Source organism: Engystomops pustulosus, chromosome 3 (assembly GCF_040894005.1).
Source record: "Engystomops pustulosus chromosome 3, aEngPut4.maternal, whole genome shotgun sequence".
NCBI classification, from domain to species: domain Eukaryota; kingdom Metazoa; phylum Chordata; class Amphibia; order Anura; family Leptodactylidae; genus Engystomops; species Engystomops pustulosus.
Window position 1 is genome coordinate 147440395 of NC_092413.1, and position 22746 is coordinate 147463140.

The following is a 22746-nucleotide window of genomic DNA, read 5'->3' on the forward strand; positions in this document are numbered from 1 at the left end:
TAATCAGCCACATAAAACATCCTTTATGTGGCCCAAAGAGTGCCAAGAAAATATTCCCCACACCATGACACCACCACCACCAGCCTGAACTGTTGATATAAGGCAGGATGGATCCATGCTTTCATGTTGTTGACGCCAAATTCTGACCCTACCATCCGAATGTCGCAGCAGAAATCGAGACTCATCAGACCAGGCAACGTTTTTCCAATCTTCTACTGTCCAATTTCGATGAGCTTGTGCAAATTGTAGCCTCAGTTTCCTGTTCTTAGCTGAAAGGAGTGGCACCCGGTGTGGTCTTCTGCTGCTGTAGCCCATCTGCCTCAAAGTTCGACGTACTGTGCATTCAGAGATGCTCTTCTGCCTACCTTGGTTGTAACGGGTGGCGATTTGAGTCACTGTTGCCTTTCTATCAGCTCGAACCAGTCTGCCCATTCTCCTCTGACCTCAACAAGGCATTTCCGCCCACAGAACTGCCGCTCACTGGATGTTTTTTCTTTTTCGGACCATTCTCTGTAAACCCTAGAGATGGTTGTGCGTGAAAGTCCCAGTAGATCAGCAGTTTCTGAAATACTCAGACCAGCCCTTCTGGCACCAATAACCATGCCACGTTCAAAGGCACTCAAATCACCTTTCTTCCCCATACTGATGCCCGGTTTGAACTGCAGGAGATTGTCTTGACCATGTCTACATGCCTAAATAAAGTACCTGTGTACCTAATAAAGTGGCCGGTGAGTGTAGTCTCCCAATTATAGCCACCTGATTATGGTATATACAGCACCCATCATTTGTTAGGTGCCTTAATTTAGCCTTTCCTCAGCTGCACACAGCCTCCCTCAGTAATGAATAACCTCTACCCCCTCTATACACAGTCTCTCCCCTCTGTATACACAGCCCCTTCCCCTCCTGTATACACAGCCTCTCTCCCCCTGTATACACATCCTCTTCCTCCTTGTATATACAGCCTCTTGCCTAACCTGTATACACAGCCTCTATCCCCCTCCCCCCCCCCCAAAAAAAATCCTTGTTCTCACCTTTGGGCTCCAACAACCTCCACCGCAGCTCCCTGCTGTTTGTTGAAAAGTAGATAACCCATTAAAACATGACTATGGATTTAACCCAGAGCAGGGAGGCTCATGTGGCTTAAAGTGGTTTTCCGTTAATATAGAAAACTTCCTGGGGGCCAGCAATAAAAAATGAACACATACCCATTCTGCTCTGGCTACCGGTGATTGCATCAATCCGACTTTTCCAGTTTTGGGCCATGTGTCTGACCAAATGTCTCAGTGAGTCGAAGGACCTGCTTTATCCAATGAGTGGCCTCCTTGAAAATGGGATGTCGCTTTGGGTTTCCAAGGGACTTCCCTTCCACTACTATCCATGGTCCGAGAAGTCCATTTGTTGAATGAAGTGGGTCCTGTGACCCCTCAGGAACTTGGAGCTGGAGCAGGGGAAGTATGTGTTCTTTTTTTTCTTAACCTGTCACTGGCCCCCAGGGATTTTTCCATATACATATGTTTTTACATGTGCCACTAGATGTTGGTGAAACTTCCCAAGGTACTACTGCTGGTAGTATCCACAAGGAAAAAAAACATACCCTTCTTTTTGCCCTTGGTAAAATGAATGAACATATCGTTTTGAATACATAGACGTTCTAATGGCTATGGTGTAACATGCATTTATACATGGTATATTTTTAACCTGCATTTTCATCTATATTAACAGAACACATGAAAAAATACTAAATATTTCATTTTCTCAGGAACAAAATGGAGATGTTTAGGATCTGCTAGAAAACAGAATCATATAATGTGACTTATTTACTTTGAGGAATTGTATTTATAATATAAGGATGATGATGATTTCATGTTACTTTTATATGTGTCACAAACTGGTAAGTGTTATGGTTTTGAAACTGGAAATAGATATGTGTTATGTTTTGTTCACTGTTTTCTATTGTAATATACCAAACCATGTTTTTGCATTTTTTGGGCAAATGAAGGGTTACAAATACTCAGATTTTAGTGTCTCAAAACATTCCTTAACGTGCTGGATAGTGCTGGATAGTGGCAGTAGTTATCTGTATTTAAAAGGGTTGTTCGAGAGCATAAAAACCCTTGGGTGGCCAGAATGGTGTGGGTTACTTACCTTTGTGGTTCCTCCCAGCTTCCAGTGTTGCTATCCCTTGGTCCGTGACCCATGTAAACAAACAGGGGCATGGAAGCCGTGCTGCATTCAGCTTCTAGCCGGCTGAGGTGGCTGCCACGCCAAATTGTCCCAATTCCCAGGGCTGTATCATGCGGGATGGGTGGCCGTGAATGCAGCGCAGCTTCCGCCCCCCTGTTTGTTTACAAGGGGCACGGACCAGAATCATGGCAAAGGAGGTAAGTACATGTTTATTTTTTTTAACCTGGCCCCCCAAGGGTTTTTTTTATGATCGCAGACAACCCCTTTAATACAGGTGTCCTATGTTGGGGCAAGAGGACTGCAATATTTTGTCTAATTTTGAAAAATATTTTTTTTCTTACGCCTGGTTATGAACATTACCCGAGGTTACTAACTATCTCTTAACTATGCTGATTGCATGAACATGCTAAATGTTAATGGAGGACTAGGGAGTACGCCTGGACCCTGGACCAATCAGCTGGCTCAGCCGCCTCCATGTGCTGAAATATAGAAATATAAGGATGGATCCAGAAGCAGAAGGTTCTTACCATTCTATAGTGATCATAAAAAGGACCTGCAGCTCCCAATCCCTTGAATAGGAGTGATAGTATACAATGGATGAAGCTTTCTGCTTTCAGCAATGTCAACTGTATAGGGTCTCTAACAGCTGATTGGTGGAGAGTCTGGGTATTGACCCCATCGAAACTATAACCTACGGATGAACTATCCTGAGCACAGGTCATCAGTATGAAATCTGCCCTGGGGGTTATGAAAAGCCCATCTAACCATGAATGGCATAAGATTTATTTACATACAAACCATTTCTTAATACTTAACAAATGTATCTTGTTATATACTTTTCTCTTACCTAGGACAGCTTTCAATTGGCTGATTTTAGACTAATATATTATAATAATATATAATAATATAATATTTGCTCCAAAAGTGTGACAAACATCTTTGAGAAATTTGGTGTATATTAGGATTCAATTTTATTTTTCAATTTTAGTTCTGCCGCAATGGCAATAGTAACTCTGAATGATTATTTCTCATTTCTGATATAAGTGTATAAAGCGCTGCCAATGGCGGCCAGAGTCCATTTTTTGTGTTTTGTGTATATTCACACTTTTTTTTTTGATCAAATATTTTTTATTGAATGTTTTTACCCCCCCCCCCCCCCACCTTTTACACCCCAAACATGTAAAACATAGAGGGAAGTATGTAAATACCATGCTCCTTCCTTCTCTACCCGCCCCCCCCCCCCTCCCTTGCGAGACAGCTCCTTTGAAACCATTTGGACCCAATCCTATGCTTTGGGGGGGAAAAGGAAAAAGAAAAAAGGGGCGAAAAGGGAAAAAAGACAAAAAACTTATCCTTACCTGTTTTGCCAATGATAATTGGTATTCTAGACTTTCCCTTAGTCTTATAAGAGAAGCCGAAGGCAGACCAGATGTATCGAACTCCTACCCCATATTTTTTCAAATTTCGGAATACTATTTCTTTTTACGCATGTGCTATATTCTAATCGAATGATCGCATTCAAGCGATCTATGAATTCTTTCTTATCTGGAGACCTTGGCCTTATCCAATGGGCATCTATAACCTTTCTGGCTTGAAATGATCTACCTTTTGCCAAAGCTTTTGTCATCACATTTAAAGGAAACCTACCATTTCAAATGGTAGGTTTAAGCTGTAAACACTGAGCACCAGCTCAGGGTGAGCTGGTGCCGGTGCTTAGTTTCGTTAGTGTTAAAACCGCGGTATCGCGGTTTTAACACTTTTTAAACTTTATAGCATAAACTGCTTCGGCGCTGCGTGCGCACGATCATGCGCACGCCTACATAGGAAATGCCGCAGGCGTTGCGCGCGCAGGCGTTGCGCGCGCACGGTCGCGCGCAGCGCCGAAGCGGCTTCTGCTATAAAGTTTAAAAAGTGTTAAAACCGCGATACCGCGGTTTTAACACTAACGAAACTAAGCACCGGCACCAGCTCACCCTGAGCTGGTGCTCGGTGTTTACAGCTTATACCTACCATTTGAAATGGTAGGTTTCCTTTAATATTGTGAAAAGAGCTACATACAGGATGTTATTTATCATATCATATCATATAAACTAACCGTGCTCTGGCCTTTTGATGTATTCAACAGGGCCCTGTGCAGCGTTTATTTCTACACCAGGCACAAATATGAAAATTTGCCTGCTGCATTCAGTGCACAGGCACGGGGACAGGAACACCCCATGCCAGCCCACTCCCCTCCGCCGCGCCCAACCCCCAGCCACTCTTTCCCGCCCCCCCTTGCATGGAGGTGGTGGAAAGGGGGAAATTATCACAATAAACTCAGAAGCTTGATAAATACCTGATAAATACCCCCATTGCTGTAAAAATAATAATGGAGGATTGATTGAGGTAAGATAAAGAGCCAGAGCACTAGCTTATAGATACATAGAGAAACATAGATATAAAGGGCATTATACAGTATATCATTGGTTTTTCAGGGCTTTTTGGCGTAAAAAGGCTCAAAGAAGCTACATTGAGGCTTTTTAAGACTTTTCACTGCTAAAAAGTCTCACAGGACTATATACACCTTTTCATTATTCTGGCCTAAACATAGAACTACTGCTAGTGCAACACCGTGCAAAGCTGGATTCATGACTTGAGACTTTTGCAAAAAGTCTCATAGTTACTCCAGTCCCCTGCTGATGTATGTGATGGGACTTTTTATGCATTAGACCAGCTCCTTGGCACAGTTCTATGTCTATTTTTGGAGCTCAAGGCTTTGGCCCTTTAATAAATGTTCTTATGGTCTATTTACTATCTGGGATTTTTTTTTTTCAAAAAGTCTCAAAATGCATAAAAAGTTTCACCACATAGACCAGCAGGTGACTAAAGTAAGTTTGAGACTTTTTGCAAAAGTAATGAATCTGGCTTTACACGGCGTTGCACTAGCAGCACTTCTATGTTTATACCAGATTAATGAAGTGGTGTAAATAGCCGTGTGAGACTTTTTAGCAGTGAAAAGTCTCAAAAAACCTCAATGCGACTATATTTTGAAACTTTTTTAATGCCAAAAAAAGCCCCATGCTGCAGAATTTTGGTGCAGACAGAATTGTGGTGCATGTCAGTAATAAATGTGGTGCATACTCCGACTAAGCACTAACACGCTACTTTAGGTGCACATTTTTTCTGTCCTGTCGGACACTGAACAGCCTTGACACAATAGTGGTGCAGACACTTTATAAATACATAAGTGCAAGCAGTTTGCATGTTCTTTTCATTGCAAAGTCAGACAGAAAACTGGCGCAAACACTTTAATAAATGTAGGCCAATACTTATATTTTATTATAGGGGCACAGTGCGTTTAGTGTTCCATCCCCTTTACAGTCAGGATGGGTGGTATTTCTAGAGGATCATTTTCACTGATCACAAATGTTTTTTATCAGATGGGAATGACCCTTAAGATAAAAGGAGTTAAGAAAGAAAATGCTTCTAAGAAAACATTATGTTTCATGGTTGCTTGAAGTACCTTGTATGCTGTGCTCTGTCAGTCTCATTATCCAACCCATAAACCATTTAATATCTTCTAAATACTTTTTTGGAGTTTCTTAGCTTTATTCACACATTGTTAAACTTCCTGTCATTGTATATATTAATAAATAGCATGGCTTTTGTACCATATCTATGAGTATCTCTAATCTAGCCTTACGAATGAATTATCCTCAGGGCCACCATTGTATAATCCCTCAATACAGTGAAGGACTGGTGTGTAGATTATGAGTGGAAGGCAGTGTACCAGGCCTAAACCTTTTCAAATGTTGAACTTTTACTCTAAAAGGTATCAGCATTGTGACCCAGAGGTAAGACGCCCATGTGCTGCTGTGGATGGGGTGTGCTATGCTGCTGAAAAATATTCTTTATGGACCATTTACATTGGCACTTTAAAGCTCTCTCAGTATGAGTATTCACATTGTAAAGTCTCCATTCTCAGAGGTAGGGGCATAAGTCAGCAGGTACTCCATTTGGCCCATTCATTTTACATAGGGCTGGCTGGAAAGAGGCAATTCGGGGCATAGACACTGAACATGTTGTAAATATGACAAAAATAGGGATCTGCGGGCCTGAGCTATACCTTAGAGGAACTTGAAAAAGTGCAAAGTGGCTGACGGACAGTTCACAGAACAAGACCTTTCATTGGTGTAACTGCTTTTTCCATTGATATAATGGTGCACACAAGGTTCTCTAGGTTGGAGGAACCCGTGTAACAAAACCTCTGCTACTTGTCTACAGACTGTTACTTCTAACCATTCTGCATTAGATGAAGACTGAATTTACATAACCCCTAGTAATCTTCACCATATAGTAAAGTACATAGGTGGACCACTTATATACAATATCAACAATATTTAAAGCTTCCAAATTAAATAACATTTTAGACACACCAATAACCATATTGGCTATAAAAAGCATTACATTGTACTGAAGACAGCCGTAGTCTGGCATTACTTATAAAACGATGCAAGCTTCAATAAGCAGAAATCCAATCCCCAATCCTATTGTAAAAGACACTAGTCGTTGAGCAAACATGTGGTCCATGTGGATGTGTCATGCTGTCAGATGGTGAAGAGAATCTTTCTTGGTATCTGATCCAAAGTAAACATGGCAATGAGTTCTCATTCTCTTGTCTGTCTGTGGAGTTGGGAGTAGACTGCAGCCAACAACAGCCTCATTTCCCAGAACTGCTCCCGCAATGTACTCAATAAGGGCATTGTACTTCATCCCGCAGCATAGGCTCTATTCTAACAAGCTAAGTGATGTAATGTGGTTCATCAGAGTATTAACTACAAGAGCTCCCTCTGATCCTAGTTCTGGTTCTCATATAGAGATTCTTTTTTATTCATTCAAAAATCATTTCACAAATTTCACTAGATTAGTGTTAATGCAGAGGGAAGGTGCTCTCTTGACTAGTTTGTAAAATCTATAAGTAAAGTTTTCTTAGAAAAACAGCACTTTTCTAATCAGGATTCATGAAGGATAACCACAGATGTCAGCTAGATTGACACCATGCTACGGTACTGTGAGCAAGGGATATGTGTGAATCTTGACCTGGGAAACTGATTGACAGTTGTCCTGAGTAAAGAATGTCTACAGTCTCTTTTTTGCCCATAATCCCAGCAAGAATTTAGTTGACTTTGGTTCTCTTTCATGGTAACCCATCTCCTTGGATGACAGGCCGGACAGCCCCCTGCAGAGAATTAGGAAACATCCGGGTGGTTGAGATGGTAACTCCAATAGGCAAAGAGGACTGAGGTTACTAAAGGGGGATACTTCTCAGGATTGATCATTCAGACTGGACTGGCAGGAAAATCCCAGTGCCTTATTTTATAGACTAAGATTTGACATGTCAACCGTGCGTTCTCAGCCCTCACCTTTTGGCTATCTCTATAGAGAGAAACACATTGAGCATTATACTAAGCTCCCGAAAGAGAAGAAGATGTGCAGATGTATGGAAGTTTCAAGCAGACAGCCTTCTTATGAAAAAGAAGAAATGCAGAGACGTTTATACAGAGCAAAAGAATATAGTCATGAATGTAGATCAAACAAAACTGAAAAGTGTTCTGATCCAAAGAGTGTAAGATCCGCCAGGAAAGGAGTCTCTCCCATCACCTCGGTGTCGGCTTCATCTCAGAGCAGACCCACAGACAGGGAGGTGAGGATTCAAAGAACTCTGCCGGTAGTGGAAGAATTAGATGAATCAGTTTGTTCAGAGCTACAGATCTTAGCAAGTGCTCAGCAATTCTGTATAACATCAAAAGCCAAATCGCAAGGTAAGGTGTTTTCTGACATACTTAGCTCCTATCCTCTAGTAATAGATCTCTTGTAATCTTCATCTCTTGAGTAAAACTGCAGTAATCACTTATAGACAACCATATTTTAGTTTTGGCTTCGGGCCCTTGAAGGTTGTAGCAGGTGTATTTCCATGTTTTCCAAAGTAATGTTTTGCAAAGGCTACAAATAATTAAACTATAATGTTGGCCTCCCACATTACTTCAGATGTGCCAGGCAATGGTTTTTAGAGTTAGCTTGTTGATGAATAAGATTGTATATTTTGCTTTGAATTTAGAGGGCCAGTAAGGGTGTGTTCAGATGTTCAGTTTTTCAGATGCAGTTTTTGATGTCCAAACCAGGAACCTCTGTCAATGTTTTCATCAATTAGGATCCACAACTGCTTTTGGCTTCAAAAATTGAACATAATGGGCACTCCCCAGTTGCTTCAGTACTGCCGATCATGATCTCAAGAAACACTAGTGCAGAATATAAAGGACAGTGCGAAGTGCTAGAACGTAGATCCATTACTGAACAAAAATAGTATCCAGCTCTGCGATTTTAATTTCTAGGTAGGGTATTAAAAATTCAAACTTTCTTAGCGTTACACATGTAATCAAATGGATTCCTGCATAATACTCTTTGTATGGAAAAATCCTAACCTTCGAGCTGCAGGTAAAGTAGCATTCCAAATAAATCCAAGTTCCATAAATAGAGAAATCAAGCACTTCTCAAACGTTTTATATTTTATTGTTTCATATTAAAACTCCAAAATGCTTTGGTGTGTGATGTGCTAGATTCCTCTATTTCTACTTGAAAGGGTATTAAAAGTACCTTTCTTTGCCTCTGCATAAATCTGACTCTGGGTGCAGGTAAATAGAAGTGCCAGTACATAGCCTAAAACTGATGGCATCCCATAACTAATGGTAATTGGGCTTGGAAACCATCATTTGGTATATCATGGCCTTGTGGTATCTTTCTAACCTTACAGTAGCTGGCAGGTTAAGGGACATTATAGGAAAAAAAGGGCCTGGAGTCTGTCAAGCTAGGGGAAATATGTGTCTTGGAGATAACACCCACTTCATGCTATAGTCAGTGGTGTAACAAAACTGTAATGGGCCCTGGTGCAAACTTTGTGTCGGGCCCCATATACGAAAACCTTTATCAATGATTTGTAAAGTGCTATGGAATTTGATGGCGCTATATAAATAAAGATTATTATAATTATTATGTCCACATCTAACACATTAAACTTGAGAATTTACATAAAGACGTTACACATACATACACGATAGGTTCCATAGATTTGTTTTTAAGTTGAATTTGTATGTAAGTCGAAACTGTATATTTTATAATTGTAGTTCCAGACAAAAAATGTTTTGCCCCAGTGACAACTGAAGTTTCTAATTTTTTTGCAGTAATGGGACCAAGGGATATCAATAAAGCTTCATTACAGACACCTTAAAGCTGATAATTGCAGCCTGGGACTATAGTAAAGAATTCAGAGAGCTTCACCAGAGGTCACAGAGGGCAGAGAGGTCCGTCTTTAACTAGGGGTTGTCTATAAGTCTGGTGTCCTTAAGTAGGGGACTGCCTCTATACCAGAAATTAATGTACTGCACACATAAATATATACCAGCATATAATATATAGTGGCAATAAATGTACTGTACAATAAGGCTGAGAGCAGAGATGGACATTGCTGACGGATTAAATCAGTCACAGTTGCTTCCTTGTCCCTCAGTGTTCGCTTGGTCCATGCTTTTCTGTATCCTATGGGTTCTTCACAGGTGACAATTATACATCAGCTATACAACCTGAAAAACTTCTCCCAGCTGTCTCTGCAGGATTTGCCTGCCATCCAGCTCCTTGCCACACTGTGCCACTAAAAATATATCACAGTTATTGGGCACATTTAATGCAGTGCAATGTCCTGTGTAGTGTACAGGGGGTGGCAGATTCAGGATTGGTGGCACTCGTTTGCACCATTATCATGGGGAGTGCAACACAATACTGTCGGACAGTCCGACTGAGCACTGGAACACACCCTTCAGTGCAAAAGGGCTACGTGCGACACAAATGTGGTGCGGACACTTCTTAAATACCATTGCAAGCAATTTGCTCTAGAAAGAACATGCAAAGTCCAACAGAAAACTGCTGCATGGGCTTTAGTAAATGTGCCCCAGTGTCTCCTGGATAACTAATATGTCCCAAGCTGCAAAATGCCACTCCATACAACTGAACATGCTGCCACCTGTAGATATTAAATAATACACAGGGAACCCCAGTTATATATGATATATAAAATTAATTGAAGCTCCTCATGTCATATAAAATTCATAAAAGCATAACAGCAGCCCCCCATAATATAAGATTCATAAAAGCCCCCCACCCGTCATGTAAAATTCATAACAGCAGCCACCCGTATCCTATAAAATTCATAAAACCTCCCCCATGTTATATAAAATTCATAACAGCCCCCCACTCATAATAAATTCACGCACAACATCATGTGCTCCTGGGTCAGAGAGACAGGTCCAGCAGAGCTCCGCATGGGGCCTTTTTGAGGTGCCGCCATCACTTCCTCTGTAAGTGCTGGGGAGGACCCGTACCTATCTCAGGCAGACGCGGGCCCTCCCCAGCATTGGGCCTGGTTGCACACCCTGTGATCGCGATCGATACACCCCAGTGTATAAACTATACTGTGATTAGTACTGATCAGATGTGTCATGTTTGATCAGCTTTTTCCCTTTAAACTTTAGTACATTGAGATCATTCTTTGAGATTGAAGTTGTCTCTCTGTGTTCATCACTCGTTAAGATTCAAGGTTTTTAGGCGTTGCCAAAAGTTTCAGTTTGATGAAAGTGTATAGCGTGTCAGCCTCAATGACAACATAACTGTGCAATGAACTGAGCTGGTTCATGTCATATATTGCATAATTTTGTCTGGTCACATTTACAGTTCCCTGCACCTGTCTTCTGGTAACGTGGAAGCTCAGATTTCATACCACTTTAAGGATAGGAAAGGCGTCTTCACATAAAAAGACACACACATAGCAGCTAGGACACATTGAAAAGCTTGTGACTCATTATTAATAAATCACAGGTGCTGTGAACATGTCTGCCTACCAAGAATGTTCCTTTGGTTAATAGCCACAAATGAGAGCCGTATCAGATGTCAGGGTGTGGGAGTAGAGCAGCTCAGCTGCAATAATTCCTTTAATCTCAATACAGTATACTTGTACATCAGGTTGTGTTCACACACTGCATTAGCATCGTGTTTACATTGCATTAATATGGTGCTAATGTAGCGTCTACATTGCGTCAACATTGCATTTACGCAAAAACATTGTTAACACAATGCAAACACTATGTTGACCCAATGTTAACACATTGTAAATATTATTGAATTGCGCTAACAGTGCGTAGTCACAGTACATGCATAATACTTGCGTTATATCACCGTACAGAGATAATAGACCCAGTGATGCACACGATGATTTAAAATTCCCGTAAAAGTTCACACAGTGATGTAACATTACAGGAATAATGCAAACAGTGGTGTAAAAATATAGGAAAACTGCACACAGTGATGTAACAGTACAGAGATATTAACACAGTGATGTAAAAATACAGGGAAAAAAATTCACAGTGATATTACAGAAATAATTACACAGTGATGTCACAGTACAGGAATAATAAATACTATCAAGTCACATATAGCAATGTCACAGTAGAAATATAGTACAGCCTTAGACACACATGGCGTTTTTGGGCCGTTTTTACTAAGTGCGTTTTCAGATCGTTAAAAACGCATGCGTTAAAAAACGCATCCGTTTTTTAACGCATGCGTTTTTAACGATCTTAAAACGCACTTAGTAAAAACGGCCCAAAAACGCCATGTGTGTCTTCACCCTTATGTGGGGCTCCCCAGCAGCTCTGGGTCCCCGCACTTGCCTGGGCATGCCCTGTATTCTTTCTTAGGCATATATTGTATAGCTGCATTACCATTTATAGACACTTGAGGGCTCACTGAGGTGATCAAGCTCAAAGATTCGTATTGCATCTATTAGGAGCAGTATTTTGCAATACGTTGCGTTGGCAGGGATGTTGTACAGGGATGCAGTGAACAGAAATGTAACAGTAATAAACACAGTTGCCCACATTTATTTAAGCCCCTGCACCAGTTTTTTGTCCGACTTTGCACGCTCCTTTCAGTGCCATCTTCCTGCAAATGTATTTATAAAGCTGTGTCGCGGCTGACGCAACAGAAACTTCTGCACATGAAGGGGCGTTCTGGTGCTCAGTCGGACCGTGCTCTATCTTAAAGGTGCACCCAAAAAAAATTGTGCCACAATTGACAATGAATCTGGTGCACCCTGCACATTACACAGGCAAACTAGTGAGTGCATAGAGGGTGTGATACAATTCTGTCCGACACTGCATGATAAATGGTCCGAATGTGCTCTGGAGCACCCCTTTCATAATTTTGTGTTACGTCGGGTAATTCCAGAGTTGGCAATTATTAACCCTTAGAGACTTAACTTTTATTTCCATATGTTAAAAACTATTTTTTAGTCGACAATTTATAAGTCGACAATTCCACTCCCAATAGCTTTAAAATAATCAGCTCAGGATATGTGTGTGTGAAAAGTGAGTATTTACTGGGATAACATATTCATAAATTTCACCTATATTGGACTAGATGGGGAAATGGGGAGTAGCCACTGTATTGTCTGTAATTCCCCTCTTGCACTAACATGGGTATAGGGATGACGGTCTAAGTCCACCTTCCCTCCTATTTTCTATATAACTAGTACAGTGGGTGGATCGACGTATGGTCTCCACTTTTCCTCGATATTTACTCTAAGGTGGAGCTATCTAGCGTCTCCCTTATAACTTTGCATGGAAAAGAACGTGCAAAATTAGCTTCCTAGGGGAGCTACCGTATATACTCGTGTACAAAAAAAGTGCTGAAAAACGTCCACTCGGCTTATACACGAGTCAATGTAAACGTGTAAACTGTAAAAAATACTTAAAAAAATAATAAACTTATATACTCACCCTCCAGTGGCCCCGACGTGCAGCGCTCCTCGCCCGATGTCCGCGCCGTTTGTCTTCAGGCTTCCGCGCCCGTCTTCTTTCTTCTGTCGGGCGCCGCCATGTCTCTCCCCCTGGCGGCGCCTAGTATGACGTCAGCAGCGGCGCGTCCGAGAGAGAGCAATGGCGGCGCCCGGCAGAAGAAAGAAGAAGGCGCGGAAGCCTGAAGACAAGCGGCACGGACATCGGAGGAGCAGCGCTGCACGTCGGGCCACCAGAGGGTGAGTATATAAGTTTTTTTTTTTTTAATGCTGGGGGCAGTGCTGTATACTACTGAGGGCAATGCTGCATACTACTGGGGGCAGTGCTGTATACTACTGGGGGCAGTGCGGTATACTACTGGGGGCAGTGCTGTATGCTACTAGGGGCAAGCTGTATACTACTGGGGGCAAGCTGTATACTACTGGGGACTGGCTGTATACTACTGGGGGCAAACTGTATACTACTGGGGACTGGCTGTATACTACTGGGGGCAGGCTGTATACTACTGGGGGCAGGCTGTATACTACGGGGGGCAGGCTGTATACTACCGGGGGCAAGCTGTATACTACTGGGGGCAAGCTGTATACTACTGGGGACAGGCTGGCTATATACTGGGGGGGGGGTCTGTGACCAATGCATTTCCAACCCTCGGCTTATACTCGAGTCAATAGTTTTTCCCAGTTTTTGGTGGTAAAATTAGGGGTCTCGGCTTATACTCGGGTCGGCTTATACTCGAGTATATACGGTAATTCCTAGGGGAGCTAATGTTAGGTTCTTAACTAGCAGTGTGAATGAGATCTCCAGTTAGCTAGCACCTAATACAATCTAAATGTGATCTAGTCATTACAGGGTCTATTAGAACGTTGCACTTGCTACTATGAAGAGGGATACAGCAGTTTAGCCATCACTTTGAGCAGAGGGATAAAGTGTTTGTGCAAAATGACTACGTTGTATAGGACAGATATTAACCCCTTAACGCTCTGCGCTGTAGCTCTACGGCGCAGAGGTATAAGGGATGTATGAAGAGGGCTCACGGGCTGAGTCCTCTTCATACAGAGGTGGGGGTTTTTGCATTTTGCACAAAACCCCCACCGCTAATAACCGCGGTCGGTGCTTGCACCCATCGCGGCTATTAACCCTCTAAACGCCGCCGGCAAAGTCGCCAGCGGCGCCATCTTTTTTTTCAATCACCACGCCCCCGAACGTCATCGAGGGGCGGCGATCGGTTACCATGGTAGCCTCGGGTCTTCTTTTGACACGAGGCTACATGGTTTATGCAGGTTCGTTACAATGAGCCAGTGGCTCATTGTAATGTATGACCTGCAAAAATGCCATATATTGCAATACTGTAGTATTGCAGTATATGGTATGAGCGATCTGACCATCTAGGGTTAATGTACCCTAGATGGTCTAAAAAATAGTGGAAAAAAAAAGAAAAAAAAAAGTTTAAAAAATAAAAAAAATTAATAAAATATTAAAAGTTCAAATCACCCCCCTTTCCCTAGAACGGATATAAAACATAATAAACAGTAAAAATCACAGACATATTAGGTATCGTCGCGTCCCAAAATGCCCGATCTATCAAAATATAAAAACGGTTACGGCCGGCGGTGACCTCCGAGGCGGGAAATGGCGCCCAAATGTCTGAAATGCGACTTTTACACCTTTTTTACATAACATAAAAAATGAAATAAAAAATGATCAAAATGTCGCACAGACCTCAAAATGGTAGCAATGAAAACGTCGCCTCATTTCGCAAAAAATGACCCCTCACACATCTCCGTCCGCCAAAGTATGAAAAAGTTATTAGCGTCAGAAGATGGCAAAAATTTTTTTTTCTTTTTTGTACACATTCGTTTAATTTTTGAAAATGTATTAAAACACAATAAAACCTATATAAATTTGGTATCACCGCGATCACACCAAACCAAAGAATAAAGTAGGCATGTTATTTGGAGCGAAGAGTGAAAGTCGTAAAAACTGAGCCCACAAATTCCACATTTGGAATTTTTTTTCAGCTTCGCAGTACACGGCATGTTAAAATAAATAACATCACAGGAAAGTAAAATTTGTTACGCACAAAATAAGCCCTCACACAGGTCTGTACACGGAAAAATGAAAAAGGTATGGATTTTTGAAGTTGGAGAGCGAGAAATCAGCCTAAAAACCCTGCGTCCTTAAGGGGTTAAGCACTTAGGACGTTCAGAGTCAATCACCTGTCATTTCAAATTTAGGGGTATGACAGTAGCTACTGTGTGACAATTTCCGCCAGCGTTGCTGAGGCAATATATCTCTTTATTCCACAGTGTGGTCTACTGATAATACACAATTTGACTATATATAGGGCATCTTGACTATAGAGGGTATAGCAGGTACAGCGGTCTCAACTTTAGCAGCTATCATACCATCTGTCACACTACTCTGATCTTTAGCCTGGTCATAATTGTCTATGATTCGTGGACTATCGCTAGTATCTCTACATCGTCTTAGTTCTATAGTCTCAGTGTGGTTATTCTACCCCGTATATATATATATTGCTACCTATATACTCTTTCCTGGTCCTATATAGTTGCCCCTACTATCTTCGTACTAGATACGCTTTAGTACACATAAATACCTCTATGATATAGCGACATGACATTTTTTCGCACATTACTCATAGCCCTAATCTCCTAGTGTGACTACTCAACTCTGACCCCCAATCATATATAGACACTACTTATTTCGAGCTCTTGATCTAGCCTTAGTATCACTTTATATGTAGTGCAGCGGATACAACTGGAGACACAAGTCGTACTGTGCTTTTAATACACAATCCCTTGAGCACCAGTTATTATTTTTTATTTTGAATTAATAATAGTGATGTTTTATTATTTGTCAATATTTGTCATACTTGAAGATAAGCTATAAATCAGCTGTTAATATAGATGATTTTAGTGATCATAATATCATTTATTTTGTATTACACTTTACTAAGCACTGTGGCTGCTGCTGGGGGGGTGTGGGACACTGTGGCTGCTGCTGGGGCGTGTTGGGCACTGTGGCTGCTGCTGGGGGGTGTGGGGCACTGTGGCTGCTGCTGGGGCGTGTTGGGCACTGTGGCTGCTGCTGGGGGGTGTGGGGCACTGTGGCTGCTGCTGGGGGTGTGGGGCACTGTGGCTGCTGCTAGGGGTAGGTCCTGTGGCTGCTGCTGGTGGATGTGGGGCATGGTGGCTGCTGCTAGGGGTAGGTGCTGTATCTGCTGCTGGTGGATGTGGGGCATGGTGGTTGCTTCTGGGGGGTGTGGGGCACTGTGGCTGCTGCTGGGGGGGGGGCACTGTAGCTGCTGCTGGGGGTAGGTGCTGTGGCTGCTGCTGGGGGGTGTGGGGCACTGTGGCTGCTGCTGGGGTAGGTGCTGTCGCTGCTGCTGGTGGATGTGGGGCATGGTGGCTGCTGCTGGGAGGTGTGGGGCACTGTGGCTGCTGCTGGTGGATATGGGGCATGGTGGTTGCAGCTAGGAGTGGCACTGTGGCTGCTGCTGGGGGGGGGCACTGTGGCTGCTGCTGGGGGTAGGTGCTGTGGCTGCTGCTGGTGGATGTGGGCATGGTGGCTGCTGTTGGGGGGTGTAGGGCACTGTGGCTGCTGCCGTGGGGGAAGCACTGTTGCTGCTGCTGGGGGGGAGGTACTGTGGCAGCTGTGGGAGAGTACTGGACACGCTGGCACTGTGACTGCTGCTATGGGTGTGGGGCACTGTGGCTGCTGCTGGGGGTAGGTGCTGTGGCTGCTGCTGGGGGTAGGCGCTGTGGCTGCTGCTCGGGGGCGTGCGGCACTGGGGATTATATGGGGTACTGAGGCTGCTGCTGGGGGGGCACTGTGGTTGCTGCTGGGTGTGTGTGGGACCCCGTGGCTGCTACTGGGGGTTGTGTGGGGCACTGTGGCTGCTATGGATTATGCTGTGGGGTGTGTGTTTTGAAACACAACACAAATGCAACACAATTGCCAGGTGTGGACGCAGCCTCAGGTTATTGTTATTTAACTATATATTCAGCTTTGTGGGTGCCCTCTTAGGGCTGATGGTAAGGCTGTATAAATTTAGCTACTAAACAGCTTGAGTAGATACAATTATACAGTAATAAAATGACATTTGACCCCTCAAAGGCAAACATGGAGCTGATGTGGCCCTGGTGAAAATAAGTTTGACACAACCGGCTATAGTGGAACAAAGAGATTCATTACACATTTTTGTAAGTCAATCTTCAATGGTTAATCTAAAGGTTAGATAATAGAGTTTGCTTTGTGCCACATTTACAATTTTAGACACTTTTGCTACAGCATAGTGTATGTTAGGACACATTAGCCAAGATATTTTATTGTGTTTCTTGGTCTACAGTTTTCACTAAAAACATGTATTTATTATGTGTTTGAGCCACTTTTGTGTCGCAGTTCTATTTTGTATAACACTTTTGAAGACTCTGCACCTAAAGGGGCGTGGTAGTTTGTGTTTCTAAATTGCGCCACATTTGACATGGCGATTCAACACAATTCTGTCAGAACAGAACAAGGTTGTATTATTTTCTAAACATTATATAGTACCTATTTACTAGTGCAATTGTACATTTGAAGGCATGAAGCAAAGTGCACCAAGAAAAAAATCTGACCAGATTAACTAAGAGCGGCAACACTATTGGATTATCTGGTGCAAACTGCACATTAGTGAGGCAAACAGTACAAAGGTGGTTTGCACCAGTTTTGATTTATTTGGGCCATTGGGGGGGATTTATAAATGCACCAGTCTAAAAAGACTTTTGTTGGCTTTTCCGAGAAATTCTGACGCGCAGTTTTGACCAACCTAAACTTGGTCTAAAGTTAGAACTGACAGTCTTATACTGCCCAGAATTTATCAACACGTTGATTAATCTGGTAGAGCAAAAGACTACTGTTTTCTAGTTAGAATCCGGCGGAACCTTGGAACCCGATGTCTACCTCGGTCTGGCCAACAGGTGAATCCGGCAGCGGGCCCCCGAGCTTGTTGGGTCATCAGTTGTCCAGATCTCCCATATTATCCAGTAAACTTTCTATTTTTTATGTACTGTAGATGCACTGGATGACTGAGATGACATATATATATAATGTCTAGCCAACCAGTATCCTTCCTCCCTTCTCAATCACATTGAGCATCGTTCTTCTGCCTGAGACCTGCTACTTTATCAGCATTTATTCCTGGATCACAGAGCCAAGAGGCCAAAGACAAGTCAGCCGGTTACTGACTTAGGGCCACAGCAATCCAAAGCAAGGACTAAACCAAGAAGTCAAAAGTCAGCAATGGTTTAGGAATTTACAAAAGGATATTGGGTAATATTTGTATGTAACTGTACAGTGTTGGGACCCATGAAAGATTTTACTTAAAGGGTTTTTATTGTAATAGCGATTTCTCCCTCATTCATATGATAGGGGATAAATGTCTGCAACATCCCCCACTAGGGCCTAGCCTTTTCTTGGGACCTGGAGGCAATGATTGAGGCCTAGGGCATGCTCATGTCACAGTGCTTGGTATGGGGACTGGCAGGTCTCCAGAAGGTGGTGTGTGCAAGAAATATGGAGGGACAGGGTGATGTATTGATTTCTCCCTGGGGCAAACCCTGAGTGTCTGTAAGATAAGTCCCTGGGTAATGGATGGGCAAGCCCGTGGTGGTAGACAGCTATATCCAGGGATCAGACAGAGGCAACGTTGTGCAAATCAACTTACAGTTCTTTATTGAACAACAGGTAGCAGGCAACAGGCCTAAACGTTTTGGAATTTTGGATTCTGGTACTGGAGTGGTCGTGGAAAGGGGTCCGCAGGAATAGTGCACCAGCCTGATGGTATATGCAGGATGGAAGCTGCAGCTCTAGGTTAGAGTCTCCTGACTCAAATCCTAGGATTGGTTTCTGCGACAGCACTGAAGGTGTGCTACTCACTGTCTCTCTCTTCACTCAGACCATGTGGTCTGGACTGCTGACAGGCAAAGACTGGACCAACTGAGACAAAAGACCATGTGCTCCCACTGCACAGGGGTTTTATATTTCCTCTGGTCAGGTGGCAGCACTTATCCAGTTTACAATACAGCCACATAATTGGATAACATCTTACACCCAATTAACTATTGCATTTCTAGGCAGAGGCTACAACTGCTATTACCTAATATAGTGCTAGAGACTTACTAGAGGTTCATGACTCCCTTCGACAGCTCCTAACCTGGAGAGGGCGCTATTCGCAACTAGCCTGCCTATACGTTGGTAGCAGTGTTGCATGTCTATTTGGGAAGGATCCATCAGCCAGGACTTCCTGCAATCTGGAGAAAAGGGGACTGCAACTTCATTAGAGCTGCCCTATACTACTAATGACTTCAGGAATCCCCTCTAGATCCCCACAATTATCAGGGATGGTGGACCATTATCATTATGGTGGACCATCCCCCATCCTGAAAACCAATTGTTTATTCCATATCATGTGAATCACAGATTGATGATTCTGCATTAGACACTTGGAAATTCTGCCTGTCTAACTTTGCACTATCCAACCTTTAGGCAGTGTTCATAAATCTGCCCCAGTAAGGCACATTTACTAAGGGTGAGTGGACCGCACAAATGTTGGTTATTCCGACGATTACCGGTTTGCACTACATTTAAAAGGGGATTGTGGAGCACATGATCGGATTTTGGCGCAAACGCTTTCATGCAACACAAATTGGGGGATGGATCATTGGACAATCCACCGGATTAGGACTGAGCGCATGATTTAAAATTTGAATTTGTGTCGCAAGCCATGCACTTACATGCACCGGGAAGAAGATGGTGTGACACAAGCAGGAAATCGGGCGCACAATCTAAGTGAATCGCTCTGGAGTCCATGATCATTGGACAACACACAGTGGGGATCGCGCAACGGACGGGTAAGTAAATGTGCCCCAGTGTGTTCATAGTGCTACGCAAGTACAAGTATAAGAAGAAAAGAAACTAGTAACTTTATAATATAATAAGTGGTAGTCTATTTATACAATTAACGAATGGAAATGGTGTTGTGGCACCACCTAGAGACCATTTAAAGTAACTGGAGTTACTCTCCAGTAACTTCAGTCCTAAAGTAAGGAGTTCTCTGTGAAATCCGAGTACTAAAAATGCTAGCATTTCTCACCGTTTACCAATAATGTTAAATGCTCATTTTATTCTTATATGATTTTTCTAAATATTCCTTGAGACATTTCTGGCAGAAAGACACATGCAGAAGATTGGATTTAATGATGTGTTTTGAACCATTTCAATTAAATTTATTTCTATTTAAAAAAAAAGTAAACTTTTGCAGTTTTTACACAAGCCTCTGAGCCCTTTAATAGCCATACAATTTTGGAACATATCCTCTTAGCATCTCAGCATGTAATTTATTATCAGCATAGCTAAGTATTGGCTTCATTTGTAGCAATAGGAACTAATGCAAAATCTGTACTTGGCACCTCATCTATCATGTACTATTTGTGGTACTGGTCTCATTGTATGGGCACGAGACACCTTAGGCTAGAGACACCTAAAGATCCTAGGCCAGGGTGTGACCCCATTTGTAGTGGGTTGTGCACTGAGAAGCTGATTTACTTCAAGGCAGCTTTTTAAAAAATTTTAGTCGGAAACACTGAAATTATAATAAGGAAAGCTTAAAGGGAACCTGCCATCAGAAACTGACCATATAAACCACTACCAATATATTGTCAAACAGCCTAACACCTTCAAGTTCATGTTTCTTTCATAAGCTAGTGTGGTAGTATCATCCAGAAAATAAACTTTGAAGTGAGGTATTATTTGGTTCTATGAAGTCATAGGGGCAGAGAGTTTGGTACTGAAGTCTTGACGGACATCAAGCACACTGACATACTGGTGTGTGCCCCCTGTGGCAGGATCTGCTCTTCATTCAGCTTCTTATGTCCTGTTTTTTTTACAATTTTTGGACAATTTTTGGACAATTTTTATGTCCTGTTTTTTTTAACAATTTTTGGACAATCCTGCCTTTATCCAGTTTTCCTGATCATTTTAGCAGTTTTAAGATAAGTGCAGACATTCCTTCCACTCAGATCTGTAGGAGAAAAGCATCACTATTGAGCATGTTCCTACAGTCATCTCAACTAAATCATGAAAACATGAGCTCAGAAAAAAGCAAACTACAATGTAAAGCACTGGACAATTGATTTATTCACAGTTTATTGAAATGTAAGATATGCTTAGCATTTACCTTAGTCTTGGTTTTCTGGTCACTCTAGCACTGCTAGATGAGTGCAAGCATTCCCAGTGCCTGTTTACTGTGATCTGTAGGGGTGGAGATAAAGGTGCACCCACATTAATCTCAACCTAAAGCCTTTGATAAATAGAACACAGATAATTAACCCAAATTCTTATGAAAAAAATATTCAGCACATACAGCTTTGAACTAATTGTAACAATGTATTAGTCAGAGTCAGTCCATTTTTTTCTGACTCCACAGCCATGTTTACCATTCCAATTTCTACTGACGGGTTCCCTTTACGTGAACCACAAAATGCTGTTTTATTCCCTTAAACAATGCTAAAATGTTAACAAGAAAAGTTTAGAAACGATAGGGTGAGTCCCCCTTTACTTCTGCTCCCATAGGCAATAGTGTGTGTGTTTTCTCTATTGCAGCTTTTGGTGAATATCCTGCTGCTATAAGTGCAGTTTACAAAAAATGCGCAATTTCTAAAATCAAGCAATAAAATGTGAGACTGCTCTACATAATGTTATATGCGCAAATAGATAATTATGTGTCCCCTAAAACCAACATAAACCTAAATTATACACAACACTGATGATAATGAGTGCATATTATAATTCACATTGGCTGCTCAATGTTTGTCCTGAATATTCATACAGTGGATGACTTAATGCATTCTACATTCATTTCACAAGTGCACAATTTTATGTACATAATGATTACACTCTATTTTGTTATATGGATTTTATTACTAGAAAGGATGTACCGTAATCATTGCTTTCTGTTACAGGACTGAGCTGCCAGTCAAAGAAATTATACATTATTTCCAGTCGCACAGACAAGCAATTACTTGTGGCTATTGAAGGTAACCATGTTATTATAAAACATAGTATTCTCTAGAAATATGTATATATATATATATATATATATATATATATATATATATACACTCACCAGCCACTTTATTAGGTACACCATGCTAATAACGGGTTGGACCCCCTTTTGCCTTCAGAACTGCCTCAATTCTTCGTGGCACAGATTCAACAAGGTGCTGGAAGCATTCCTCATAGATTTTGGTCCATATTGACATGATGGCATCACACAGTTGCCGCAGATTTGTCGGCTGCACATCCATGATGCGAATCTCCCGTTCCACCACATCCCAAAGATGCTCTATTGGATTGAGATCTGGTGACTGTGGAGGCCATTTGAGTACAGTGAACTCATTGCCATGTTCAAGAAACCAGTCTGAGATGATTCCAGCTTTATGACATGGCACATTATCCTGCTGAAAGTAGCCATCAGATGTTGGGTACATTGTGGTCATAAAGGGATGGACATGGTCAGCAACAATACTCAGGTAGGCTGTGGCATTGCAACGATGCTCAATTGGTACCAAGGGGCCCAAAGAGTGCCAAGAAAATATTCCCCACACCACCAGCCTGAACCGTT

General features: G+C 42.2%; 1 protein-coding gene across 2 annotated transcripts in view; it reads left to right on the forward strand.

The window, feature by feature from the left end:
• The first annotated feature begins 7513 nt into the window (after positions 1–7513).
• The window catches only part of LOC140122079 (phospholipid scramblase family member 5-like), a 37466-nt gene continuing 22233 nt past the window's right edge, over positions 7514–22746 (forward strand). For both annotated transcript variants that reach the window (XM_072142487.1, XM_072142488.1), the window contains exons 1-2: positions 7514–7985; positions 22085–22159. In XM_072142487.1, coding sequence (XP_071998588.1) covers positions 7559–7985; positions 22085–22159 — 502 coding nt within the window. In that variant the 5' untranslated portion in view covers positions 7514–7558. The remainder of the gene's footprint in view (positions 7986–22084; positions 22160–22746) is intronic.